This window comes from Microtus ochrogaster, chromosome 1, assembly GCF_000317375.1.
Source record: "Microtus ochrogaster isolate Prairie Vole_2 chromosome 1, MicOch1.0, whole genome shotgun sequence".
Lineage (NCBI taxonomy): Eukaryota > Metazoa > Chordata > Mammalia > Rodentia > Cricetidae > Microtus > Microtus ochrogaster.
The window spans coordinates 63951611-63965678 of record NC_022009.1 but is presented as its reverse complement, the minus strand read 5'-3'; the positions used below and the strand labels follow the sequence as shown (position 1 = coordinate 63965678).

The following is a 14068-nucleotide window of genomic DNA, read 5'->3' as shown; positions in this document are numbered from 1 at the left end:
AAAAAAAAAAAAAAAAAAAAAAAAAGGATACTTTCATTAAGACTTTTAGTTCATTCTCCTAAGATAATTTTCATTCCATGCTCTGATTACCTACCGAAGGTCAAGGCCTTGGTTTTGCCAAATGTTCTCCATAATTCGGATGATCTGAAGTGTTAACATATCTTGCCGCAAATCTGAAATTCAAAAATGTATAGCACACTTAATACCATATCAACACTTTTGTCAAAAAGAGCTATATTTAATCTTTAAAATAATTCACAAGACAGCAATGTTTTAAGTTTTTAATCTACTTCTAAACTTTGCATAATCATCTGGGTAATGACAAGGTATTTAAAAAGTTCCAACTATATTTACAATATTTACCTCATGTAGAATCCAGTGTGAGTGTGGCCCATGATGAAATGCTGTGGTCAAGAGCACTCACTGCTGGTGAGTCTCCCCCATCCCCGCAGCCCCTTCTCAACATAAATCAGGGCTTTCTTTAAAACAGTCTCTCAGATGACTAAATACATTCTTTGTCTGGTGGTTCTTTCATTTTTGTCATTATCTGTTGAATATTCTTTGCCCAGTCATACTTTAAACTACAAAGAGGCAGGCTCTGCCATGGTTCCAGAGTCCAGCACACAGAATAATTAAGGAATGGATGCTATGCAAGCTGCCCATGCACACATGAAGTAAGCCAAGGCAGACACTGACTCCAGGGCTCCTAATTCTGAAGATCAACTTCCACCTCAATTATGAAGGTTGAAAGTCAGCTGGAGGTTAAGATTAGGTCCTGACAGATTGGCACCCATTCCCATAAGAACTTTTTTGAGATAACTTTTTTCTTTTTTCTTTTCTTGAAACACAGTCTCATGTAGCCCAGGCTAGCCTTAATTGGATATTTAGCTGTAGACCTTGAACATCTGGCCTTCACCTCTCAAGTGCTGCTATTATAGCTGTGTGTCAAACAACTTTGATGGAAAGACTGTTTCATCAGAGTATCAGGACCACCTGTACTCATCTTAGTTCTGCCCTTTCACCCTCCGATAACACCAGCTTTCCTCCAGGTCAGCCTCAGTACAGTTCAGGAGGATGGACCCAGCTTCAGCCACTTCTTTGGGGTCTCATTCTGTGTGATTTTTTTAAGCATACAGATACACTTTCTTTTTCCTGTTAGTCTGGCTTCTGCTATTTTAATCCGTAGCCCACCCCAGGAATGAATGAGGGCAGACATATGTCATTTTTTGCTTTCCTACTCACTGTGGGGTTAGGAAGGATTACTAGACTTAGAGTTACAGGAGTCAATCTTTAGTTATTTCCCTGGTTGCTAAGATATACGACAAGTGAGTTCTTTGTGGCAAGAGTCTACCTTCAAGTCAGATGAGGGGAGCTGAGAAGTATCTGCATATACCCACTCTCTTCAGGTCCTGGGTTCAAAGTCATTAGAGCACAATATCCCAAAGTCCTCCACATGCATACTGCAAAACCTGAGGCATTTTAATATTCTACACTTTATACAGCAATCCTTAAATGGCTCTCAAAGGTTCCCGTGGTTCATAACTACCCCGTGTGTAAAGACAGCGACATGCACTCAGTATGAGCTCATTCTCTCACCGTCGCCATTTTTAAAGATGATCTCATTGTTCTGAAACAGTAGCTCTGACATGATGTCTGGGTTCTCCCAATTCAACCATAGTGGCCTTTTTGCAGACGACATAATTCGACACTCTTCAAGCCTGTAAGACAGTTGAAGACTTTACCAGGCACCTTAGTTTTTAATACTTTTGGTCCTTTGGGTTTATTTTAAAGACATATACAATATAGCTTTTTGAAGTGTTACAAAAATTAAAACTTTTCCAAAGGAAAATAATCTTAAAAATGTTTACAAAAATTTTCAACCAATCTAAGAACACATCATTGGTTTTATATAGACCATTCCCACTTCTGTGTATGATATCACAACATCTAACCACAGAAAGATTTAAACTATTATCGAAGTAACAGAAACTGATTCTAAATATAGGTCTAGTTGAGCCTATTTTACTATTATTTTACTATAGCTGTTTTACAAGAACTGGAGGAATGGATTTTGTTAAGACTTATTTGGAAAAGTACTTGTTTAAACATGACAATAAAGGATATAAAAACCTTACCTGAGGTTCCCTAGTTGATGAGCAGGGTTCAGAGGAGACAGAAAACCCTGCAGAGCATCCATGAAATCTGGCTGTCTCATCTGTTCAACCAAAAACTTCATCTGTACCTGATAAAAAAGCACAATCCGTGTGAGAAGTGGATTTCATGTGGGAAAAGCAGCTGCTGCTTCCTTCACACACTGAGAATGCAGTGACTCCATCCCTAGGTCGGGCTAACTCTGGTGGCATCCATGACTGGGGCAGTATTGTCAGGGAGGCATCAGGGCGGGAGCATGGTTCTGGGAGACAAGCTCTGCCAGCTTCCACAGCTCTAAGCAAGGTATTTATTCAAGTACTACCTACAGACCAGCTGTGGCTTTTGTAAATCAAGGTGCATTACACACACTGTCCTGCCACTTGTACACTGGCTGCTTTTACAGCTGAGTTCAGTAGGTAAGGCCAGATTATGTGATCTGAAGTCAAGTATTTTCTTGACTTTCAATGAGGAAGTCTGCTGATCCTTATTTGAGAAGATAAACAAAAAGACCAGGCTACTTTAGATCTGAATTTAATATTCTTACTTTTAAGGCTTCTTGGAAAACTTGAAGCATTCACACTTGTTAGGAGGATTAAAGGATCTGGAACCCAATTGATGTGCAGGCTCTCACACTACATGCAGTTCCCATTATGAAGACCTAGCCTAGCCATCAACTCCGAATTACCAAGCAGTCCTGATACGTTTTTAAGGAAATTTTCATTTATTGAAAATATAAAATGTGATAGAACCAAAGCTACAGGCTAGGAAGTCATAATTTTCCCATTGGAATTTAAGTAATGAAGCTATTTCTCTATATTAAGTGAATGGCTAGAAAATCTCATTACTACTGACTAGGCATAAAAGAAAGAGATCTCCGTCTGCTCTAATATTAGCGCAGGGCCCTCATACTCTAGTATAAGCACACAGCTACCCACAGGAACTGTTTGTATTTCCAGAGTGGAACTTCAGCTCCTCACAATAATGTCATCTAAGCTGACAAGTCACTGAGTGATCAACTCCAATTTCCTAATGAAACCGCTGTACAAAGTCAGTGTGTGATATGAAGACGCTAGCACTTAACTACATGCTGTAAAGCTTTTCAAACTACTGCAAGATAATCATTTTTCTCAAAGCAGTCCCGCTGTCCACAATCACCATGTCAGAAACTGAACAATTCTTTTTAATTTCTCTTTCTTTTTACATCTATTTACTTATTTCTTTACATGCACCACACTCACTACACCAAGTTTGGTTTGTATGTTGCTGAGGACTGAACTTGTGCATTCATCTGTCTCATCTATCATTCACATATTCATATACCACCAAAAGCTAAATCCTGGCCTTTCCTCTGTCCTTACTACTAATCTATATTTGAATCTATATACTACACAACTTTAAGAGTCAATTCAATCACATATTTTAAGGAATCTAAATTAATACAGTAGCTTTTTTTTAGATTAATTGCTCAACTTTAAAAAAACCCATTTTTCTGTTCTTTGCCTTTGGGACTCACTGGTGGATGATTTTCCTGTTTCACTGGAGGGGAGGCAATGTTTGCTTTTCAGCTGGCAGTGATGAATGAAGAGGGACGGGAAAGGTCCTAGGAACCTTGAGTACAGCAGATGTCTACTGAGTCCAGTTAAATTCACTACTTGTTTTCAGGGTCATTATCAAAATTACAAAGGAGGTAAGAAAAGACCATTTAATTACTACAGCTCCATAGGCAGAGTACACAGTGGACACCCTTATGTTCAAGAGAGGAGACAGGAACTCTGCTCAGGTCATGTGATTAACTTCCTTCTCACAACCACTGTATTCAAAGTATTATTTCTATTTGGCAGTTGAGGAAAATGAGTCTTAGGACCCTACACATAATATATGTAATCACAAAGTTGACAGACAGTGGAATTTGAGTCCAAATTGTAAGGACCACAATCTATGTGTATACTGGGCTTTTAAGTGACTCAGGCCCACTTCAAGAGTCCAAAGTCAACGGGAAAGTCATTCACACACCTTCTGTGTCTCATCCTTCTTCTCCTGCTTGAGGATGTCAGTCAGGTTGATGAGCTTCTCCATGGCCTCGACTTGTCTGTTCAGGTGCTTCAGATACATCCCACAGGCACGGCAGTAGGACTCCAGCAGCAGCCCAAACCTCTGACTAACAGTCTTATTGTGCATTTCAGATCTAAAGGAATAAGCAAGATTTATTTATGTATATATACAGTTTTGCTAATTTTTACTCATTTTATGTATATGGGTGTTTGCCTGCACATACATCTGTCTAGTATTCAGTACTTATGGAGGCCAGAAGCGGATGCTGGATCTCCTGGAGCTATAGTTATAGACTGTTGTGTTGTCATGTAGGGGCTGGGTCTCCTGTGCTCTCGTCAACGTCTGAGACATTGCTTCAGCCCTACAAGTAAAGTGTCTGTGCTAGGAAAACTGAATACATGCAGACAGGAAGTGCGCTTGGATTTGATTCTAATTCGCGTATCAACCTACATAGTCTTAAATGAGCACATACATGTTCTCAGAAGATACGAAAACCCATTTTCTAGCCCAATAAATGTTTTAATCAACAATACAATGATTAAAACACCTACCAACTTAGAAGAAAATAACCAAGTAGTTCTTGGCCCCATATAATTTAATGAGCAACTATGTATTTTACTGATCTAGGTTTATTTTGGCTACTATTTTCAATGTACGATACAAAGGAAGAAAACAGGAAAGTAGAATAAAGTAAACTGAGGCAGGTAAAAACTCTCTGAGTTCTGAGATTCCTGGAAGCATGTTCATACATTCCTGTCTCTATGCTCATTTTAAACACAGCTTCTCTAGATATCAACTTTAATTAAAAAAACAAAACGAACAAACGAACAAAAAAAGCCACACTAGACACAAACCTGTTTCTAAATTTCCTGAAATCTAGGTGGTTATGGCAACTCTGAGTACTTTTATCACACTGCATAAAGTAGTCTTTCACCCCTGACCCCAACCTCCCTCTCCCTCTCTGGAGCAAGAATTGGCCTAGTAATTGTGATCCCCCTGCCTCAGCTTCCTAAAGTCCTGGGATCACTTGTAAAATCCACTTTCATTTTTAAACCTTATTTTCTAACAAGAAATGTTGGACTCTGCCATTACTGTTCTGAATTCCAAGGTAAGATCCTCATTTTGAGACAACTTCATCTATGCATACAGTGAAATATCACAACATGAATTTGCATCTGGCAAATTTTACTTGGCTCAAAGTGGAAGCAAAACCTTTGAAAATATTTGCAATAACAGTACAGAATTCAGCTATGACTTCTGTTGCTCATTTAATTCCAAAGAAAATAACAGGCTTGAAACAGCTTTCCAGACAGACAAGGCAGCAAGATTCATACACTTATTTGGGAGGTGAGTTATACATATCTAAAAAATTTGGTAGAAAAAAAAATCTGACTTACTTTAAATGCCAAAAGAAAAAATGGCCAATCCTTTGATTTGTCAACGCTTTCTTGAGTAAAAATCTCACAAGCAGGTTATCCAAATATTGTTCATATTTTAAGACCTGAGAAATTAGAAAAAACAAAAACAAAAATCCAGATGAATCAGGCCCATTTCTGATATAGCATTTTAAAAAAATGCTATAAACAAAGTAGCTCCTACCATTAGTAATAAATATTTTTTTTAAAAAAAGCATAAAACTAATACTACTGCTTTGATAAGCTATACAGATGTGGCGTAAAGTATTTTCAGTTTCCAGTGTCTTACCTGCACAAGCTGAATGAGGTACTGAGAAAGTTTGTCATCTGTTAAGTATTTTTCCAAGCACCGAACGGCAAAACTCCGAACCATGGGATCCGGATAATTACAGTCCAGAAGTTCCATGGCCTGCTCAGGCTTGATTGGAGGCCAGTCTTTGACTAAGCAGTACATCTGTGGGCAGAGAAAGACGGCACATCATATGTAAAACCTAAAGCAGCTTTAACATTTGACTTTAAAATTAGCCTAAAGTCAAACGTGGTGGCACATTCCTTTGGGAGGCAGAGGCAAGAGGATTTCTGAGTTTGAGGCCAGCCTGGTCTATACAGAGTTCCAAAATAGCCAAGGCTGTTTGTTACACAGAGAAACTCTGCCTCGAAAAACCACACACACACACACACACACACACACACACACACACACACACCTTAAAAATAAATAGTTTTATATATGATTATGACTGGTGTTTCTTAATTATGACATCATAACAATTTATATCTAAGCTGATGCAGATTTTCTGAGAATTCATGATTTAGGGAACACACAGGTTCTGTGAGAGCACCTAAAGGGTCTCACCTGGGCTACTTCATCTCTGGAATTCCACTTGACAGACAAAAGCAACTTGGGTAAGATTTCAGGAATAGTTACACAGTAGTGTCTGTTAGGGAAGACAATAGAGAACGTGTTATAGGAAGTTCTAACATCTAATTCCCCCATCATACATCTATAAGAAGTTCTAAGCTTACTATTACTATTAGCCTATCTGAAAAGCCAACTTGTGTTGAAGACTATGGTTGTACATACAGTTACATGTCTATGCAGTTACAGTTAAAATGATAAAGACCAAGAATTTAAATGGAGGATAAATGTTGGCTGACAGTTAAGAACAATCACGTATATGTTACTCTGCTCTTTGGGCACTCAAATTGTTGACCTCTGTGACCCCCATGAGCTTACTGGACAAGGCGTGTGCTTCACAGACTCCCTGCAGATCTGAACTACAACTCCCTCTATTAGATCCATCAGTATGGGAGCTAGTGAGATAGCCGATGTGTCCACACAGTGATATGGGGAGTGGACTTCTGCAGACTGACCCCTGGCCTTCACATGCATACTGTGACACATGTGACCTCCACCCCACAATGATAAATAAAATGTAATAAAGAAAAAATATACTAGTGTTCCAAGCAGCAACACGATTTACAAGTGAGGATAAGGCAGTATTTTCTTCCTCAAGGAGAAGGGGAAAGGAACTTGCCAAATACAGCATCTAAATCAATGAAGCCATAAGTAGCTTGTCTGAAGTGTGCATGCATGCGTGCGTTTGTGTTCCTGCTTGAACATTACTTTAAAAAAAATCTAAGACAACAATCTGTCAGTCTGAGGCTACAACTGAGTGGTAGAGTATGTGCTTAGTTTGTAGAAGGCAATAGGCTAAATCTCCATCACCAATTTATTAATAAGGAATTTAAAAAGCTTGAGGATGGGGTTACCTAACATGCACGAGACCTTGGGCTTCACCCCAATTCCCAGGACCTTGTAAACCAGGTGTGTTGACATACCTGCAATCCTAACTTGGGAGGTAGAGGCAGAAGGATCAGAAGTTCAAAAGCCATCCTCACCTACAGTTCAAAGCCACCTTGGGCTGTAATCCTGCCCCAATAACAACAAAAAGAAAGAAAAAACAAAACAACTCTTAAATGTTTAAGTATCAACACAGCATGTGTCTCTAGAAAGAAATGTCTGTATCCATACTTTTGAAAAAGTCAACATAAATAAGAAAAGTAACAATTAAAATACATTTTATTTACTCTACTGTGTATAGTTAAAATGTATGTATATGTATATATGTATGAATATGGCAAGAACAAACCAGAAGTGATAGATGGGTCACACCTGTAATCCCAGCTCTCAGGAAGTGGGCTGAAGTAGAGGGTTTTTAGGAACAGAGGCAGCTGGACTTTGCAGTGAACTCAAGTCCAGCTTGGACTACAGTGAGGGACCATGCTGGTCACTCCCTTGGCTTCCTTCCTTGAGACCATCATCCCAAACACTTGCCTGTGGCTCCATAGGAAATCTTTCTCTTGTTCAGTGATTTCAGACAGTGGGTCCCGGGTGCAAAGTGCTCGAAGCTGTTCTTTGTCATTTTCTCTTAGTTCATTGTCTCTGGCGAGTCGGTTACTCTGTAAAGTAAAGTATAACTTTACACAGGTTTCTTTAAGACTCATGAGTGATATGTTTTGAAAAGCAAAAAAACTTTTAATAAAGCTCACATAGCTTATTAACAGAAAATAATTTATTCTTCCTACAGAACCAATTTAAAACAGTATTTGTGAAGCAATGCAGTCACATGGTTATTATGGCCATCATGCAGTCAGGTGAGACCGGGACGAAGGGAAGGGGGCAGCTTGTCCTCTCCCTGATGGGGGCCCCCTACTACCCCACTAACTACAGCTTGATAATTCATCTGGCAGAACAGAGCCAGAAGCAGCAGAATAATAAAATAAAAATGCTAACTCTTTCATATTCCTTGCTAAATCATCCTTGTAACTGTTGGCAAGCTTTTAAGTTTAAAAAACAAATTAAGAAAGATAAAAAAGATGAATTAACTCATTAAAGCATTCAACATTAAAGAACTAAGCAGAAAGTAACAAACATTATATAATCACATGTAATAGATTTATTATCTTCAAATACAGATTATTTGCTTCTGAGTCTTTGAATAACACCCCAAATAATCCCAAATGTCACCATGTAAAAATAAAACAAACAAAACAAGAGGGTCTGTAAGATGGCACATTGATTGGATAAAGACGCTTGCTGACAGCCTGGGTTTGATCCCTGGGATTCACCAACTCCATCAAGCTCTCTCTGACCTCCACAGGTAAGCTGAGGCATGCACACTTACTTCCCACAATTAAAAAATGGGATGTAATAGATCATCTGATCAGATACCACGGATGATTATTATACAAACAGATACCATACTCTAGCCTTTGGAACAGTATAAACAAAAAGAGTCCTCCGTGTTAGTTGGTCTTTATATACTGATGCATTCTGAAGCTACATAACAGGATGAGGAAGGACATAACGCTTCAGTGAGCATCAGTTCCGTGTTGCTGTGCCCTGCTTTGCTCTTCCTGTTAGGCTCAGAAAGTAGATCCTACTCAGAGAGTGTCCAATCTAGTAGGAGAGTTTTTTTTAAAGGTGAAGAAGCCAGTGAGAAATGCCCACGGCTAAGGGGAGGACCACAGCAGAGGAGGGGTCAACACGTGAAACGGGTAGCTCAGGTTGAATGTTTTTAGTGATACTACCTAGGGGATGAATGCCATAGCTTATTCTACATTTTGTAATAGTTTCTGCAGCTGTTCTAAAGCAGAAGGGAAGTAGGAGGCTACTACACGGTCCAGATGAGAAACCTGCTGTCTTACTATCATCATTATTATCAGCATCCAATGGATGCCATCGCTTTTAAAATGTTTATATGTTAATATAAAATAATTTACAGAAAAATCAGAAAAACCCATTTTACTATATATTTTTAACAAGAATCCAAGCGTAATAAACTTAAATTTTCTCTTATGTGCTTCATTTTGAAATATCTTTGTCACACTGTAAATAACACTGTCAAAACAACACTTGACACTGAGGGTTCATACTTTTGTTGAAGACATCAAGATGGTTATTTTTCTCGCTCAACAATTTAAAAAACATTCCATTTTACATTTATATTTCTAAATCACATGATCATGGAATGAATTCTGCATCACCTTTTTCCTTTCACAGGCCTCTATATATATCAAGTCACTGTTGAGCCCAACATTGCAATGATTAGTTTGGATAGTCAGCATGACTGGACTGGCAAAGCTTAGGTTAGTCAAGAACACAGTGGCTTTGAGAAGCTCCAGACGGATGAGAAAGAGGAAGGAAGGACTACCCTGATGTGAGCATCAGCCAACAGATGGGAGATCTGGGCAGAATAAAGGGAGAGACGGATGCCTGTGCTCAGGCCTCCCCTTTCCTTTCCCATCAGCTACCCCCTGGAACACTATCACAGAGCTGCTTGCTCTGTGTGCCTTCCTCATTATGAGGGACAAAGACCCCTAAACATGAGCCAAAATAGGTCTTCCCTTCTTTGATTTTCTGTTTCAGATATTTTAAAAAATTGTTTTATGCATCTGAATCTTTTTTGTCTGCATATATAGCTGTGTACCTTGTACATGCCTGGTGCCTGCAAAGGTCAGATGAAGGTACTGGATCCCTGGAACTAGATGGTTGTGAGCCATGATATGTATGAGTGCTAGAAATATGAGTCCTCTGCAAGAACAAGTGCTCTCAATGCCGAGTCATCTCCTTAGCCTAGCTTTCTTGTTTCTCTCAGTGGATGCTACAATAATTAAAAAGTGTTACATATCACGGAACATGGAAGAAATACTATGAAAGTGTGGCAAAGTCTTTGACAGAAAATATAGAAACAGAATCATTCCTTGATTAGCACTCAGTTGACTAGACAGAAGTAGACTTAGTCTATCACCGGAAATACTTCCACTCATTTCATCTTTACTGAGGATGTACACTGTTTGACATTGTGTTTACAAGACAAATATCACCAACACCAGAGTCTGAAGCTGTGGTTCTAAAGTGGAGTAATTTCCCACCTCCTGTGGACCTTTGGTTGTATCTGAAGAAATTTTTTGATCATCAGTTTATGTCTAGTGGTTCAGAAACCACAGATATGGCTCAGCACCCAGTGACACGCAGCATAATCTACAAAATAGATTCACGTGGCCTTCAGAGCAGGGCTGAGGCTGAGAAACGGTGCTGCCCAAACCCCATGATTTCCCCAGTAATGATGAAACAGCCTCCTCTATAACTTCTATACCAACTAGGGAGAGTGAGAATTTCTGTCCAGTCAATGTCTAAACACCACAAGGAAAAAATTTTTACAAAGCTGGTATTTGCAGACTCATTTAAATCTCTATCTTCTTCTTAGAAGATGTCACAGACACTGGGCAATTCAGGGAGGAAAGGAGGGTGATGGACTAATGACTGGACTTCCCTGCGGCCCTCTCCAGGCTATTAGACCCTCCTCTACATCTCTGTATTAGTTTAGTCTTCTCTGAGGATGACTGGAAGGAATGAAATAGAAAAATGCCTTAATATCTAGGAAAACTAAAGTTCCATAATTATCTTACACTTAGAAACATTCCCTACATATCTAAATGGCAAAGACTTCCATATATTCTATAAAAATAAATAAAACACACTACAAGTCAAAAAACCTCAGCCCTCACCAAGTGTTACCTTACTCAAAAAAGAGATGTTTTTTTTCTTTATTTTTGCTTTGTTTTTATATTGTGTACACAGGAAAACAATCAGTTTCAACTGTGTGGCAAGATGTCCTCCGAAGTTCTTAGGCACCACAATCATTGTGCCTGGCCGGGCACCCTTGCCAACCTCAGTCCACTATTAGTCAGCTGGTCTCACATCGTGTGGAAAGGACACCCTCCTGGAAGCACCCACCCTTTGTCATCAGGAAACAAGCACAACGAGTAAGTGGTCTTTGATCTGAAGTGCTCTGGTGTTCAGCCTACGGTTAGCAATAGATAACAAGGTAAACAGTTATACTGTTTTCCACACTGTATTTCTAGAGATCTGGACTAACACTTTGTGATGAAGAGTTGCTTTGCTGCCTCCAAGTAGAACTCATGTTTATACTTCAGTTTCAACTCCCAGCCACTACTCAAAGAGGCCTTTCCTGGGCCTAACATACACTAGCTCTACCCACCTCAGTTATTCTTATACTATTGTTCCCCAATCCCTCTCCACCATACATGCTGTATGATCTTGGACATCTTTAGTCCAAAACTTCATTACAGCATCTATACGAGTGTTTTATACACGACAGCATTCAATAGGGCTTCAAATAAAGTACGAAGAAACAGGTACAGGAGGACAGGAGGCTACAGAAAGATCTCTTCTGTGGCATTGCTACAGAGTGTTGTATTCCTTTACACTGTATGAAGATACGTCACTGTGACAGGTTTCATAGAAAGATAAATAGCCAATAGCTGGCCAGGGAAGAAGGTAGTGTTGCTAGGTAGATGAGGAGGAAGTCTGATATGTAGGAGATGAGGTAACAAGCCATTAGCCATGTGGCAGCATGTAAAGTAATAGAAATGGATTAATTTATGTTATAAGAGCTAGTTAAAAAAAAAAAACAAAAACCTAAACTATCGGCCAAGCTTTCATAATTAGTTAAGTCTCTGTCGTTTTTTTTTTTTTTTTTTTTTTTTTTTGTGAGCTCGTGACCCAAAGAAAAGTCCATCTACAACAGAGCTCAGTAGCATCCACACCAGGATGATCAAGCTACACAACTCTCATGGACACAAAGCAGGTGCTCATCTCTAGACACTATGGCAGAGACAAAGAAATGCAGGTGTGTGTCTTACCAGTCCTGTATGAGAGTAACTGAACCCAGCTTCTCGGGACACAGACCAGTTGGCATGCTCTTCGATCACAGACATGTCGGGAAACTTCACCACACTGCTGAACCAATCAAACTCCAGCTCTAAGCAAGGAGTTTCCTATAAGAAAGAACAAAGGTTACTGCATACATGTTATGCTTAGCTGTCATAAAGAAAACTGATTTCTGATAATAAAAAGCTTACTTTATTTGGATTTGACCCAGTAACACCAATAGGGTTCAGCAGATCTTCTAACCCATGTGGTACAGGCCAGAGATTCAAAGCCATTTTCCCGGATACTAGGGTGTCTGTGTAATCAAACAAGTTTATATTTCCCCAGGCCAATGGACAGTGCTCCTTAATGAAACAAAGAAAATATTCACGATTCTGTGAATAAATCACACATTTCCAAATACACTTCTTCCCTTGGAGGAGAATTCAACAGCTGTATCTATAGTTAAAAGAATACAAAGTCTACCAAAGCCACAATGGCTTTCCAATATCAGGGTTTTCTGTGCTTTTCCCACTGGAAATCCCAGTGTTTTCTCTCTTTTAAGTGGACTCCAGTGCAGGAGTGAGGTGTGTAGTAACTCTTGCAGAACCCAGCATGCTTAAAGAATTACACATAAACTCAGGACCTACTTATTCACCAGCCATTTATTTCTCAAGCTCTCCTACTGTATTCTTAAAAGATACACTCACTAATATCTTACAAAACTTTAATCAATTAATACTTTACTTAAAAAAAAAAGTCAGCATGGTGGCACACGCCTGCCATCTGCATTTGAGAGGATGAGAAAGACCATTTGGTGCTCAAGAGAACCCTGGGTTACATACATGGCAGGATGAGTCCGAACCAAGAAACAAAAGAGGAAATCTGCCCGTTTTGTAAGGAAGCATGAATCAGAGCTGTCAAGGGATTCTGAAGGTAGCCACATCTAGAGATAATATCACCCGAGATACTTTACCTCCTTAGCACCCTTTCGGCCTTTAACAGAGCAAATGGAAAGGCAGAGGCGAGCAGCACGAGGAAGATCAGGAATGTATATGTCATAATTCAGCCATTCGCTCCACCTATAGAGAATTGATAAAAACAAAGCTATTCCCAGAATGCACATGGCTCCACAATACATCAACACTAAGACAAGGGAAATGACAATCAAACAAAGTCACAGGACAGAACTGTATTAAAATGGCCAAAGAGTTGGGTGTGGTGGTTCACACCTTTATCCCAACACTCAGGAAGCAAAGGCAGGTTTTGTGAGTTCAAAGACAGCCTGACCTATATAGCAAGTTCCAGGTCAGTCAGAGTTACATAGTGAGACCCTGTTTCAAAAACCTGGATTGTGTTGAGGGGTGATGTCTGGGTCAGTACTACTGGCCATAAAGAGTATGCAAAAAATTCAAACTTCACAGATGGAAAATATAAAGGGCAGGTGGCAAAGAACACACTAACAGGAAACCTCATGCATTAGCACTAAATATAACATTTGTTATAACTAAACTGGAAAGCCTTGTAAAATGAACAAATACATACCCAACTTCACTATGAACAAAACACAGTAATGATCTATAGACTGCTAACTGAACTTTTCATAATAGCCTCCAACTGCAAATAACCCAAAAGGGAAATACACTTGCAGAAGCCAGAATACTTGTTCCCTTTAAGGGAGAAAAATCAATAGACTGGCCCTGGGCACGAG

At 39.4% G+C, this 14068-nt stretch overlaps 1 protein-coding gene across 4 annotated transcripts in view; it reads right to left on the bottom strand.

Moving 5' to 3' along the window:
- Nucleotides 1–14068, bottom strand: part of Pik3ca (phosphatidylinositol-4,5-bisphosphate 3-kinase catalytic subunit alpha) — a 76998-nt gene that overhangs the window by 10241 nt on the left and 52689 nt on the right. For all 4 annotated transcript variants that reach the window (XM_013347470.2, XM_026782085.1, XM_005343762.2 and 1 more), the window contains 11 exons: nucleotides 13334–13439; nucleotides 12570–12722; nucleotides 12351–12485; nucleotides 7957–8081; nucleotides 6475–6556; nucleotides 5908–6072; nucleotides 5601–5704; nucleotides 4165–4336; nucleotides 2136–2242; nucleotides 1597–1718; nucleotides 95–173 (listed from right to left, as the gene is read on the bottom strand). In XM_013347470.2, coding sequence (XP_013202924.1) covers nucleotides 95–173; nucleotides 1597–1718; nucleotides 2136–2242; nucleotides 4165–4336; nucleotides 5601–5704; nucleotides 5908–6072; nucleotides 6475–6556; nucleotides 7957–8081; nucleotides 12351–12485; nucleotides 12570–12722; nucleotides 13334–13439 — 1350 coding nt within the window. The remainder of the gene's footprint in view (nucleotides 1–94; nucleotides 174–1596; nucleotides 1719–2135; nucleotides 2243–4164; nucleotides 4337–5600; nucleotides 5705–5907; nucleotides 6073–6474; nucleotides 6557–7956; nucleotides 8082–12350; nucleotides 12486–12569; nucleotides 12723–13333; nucleotides 13440–14068) is intronic.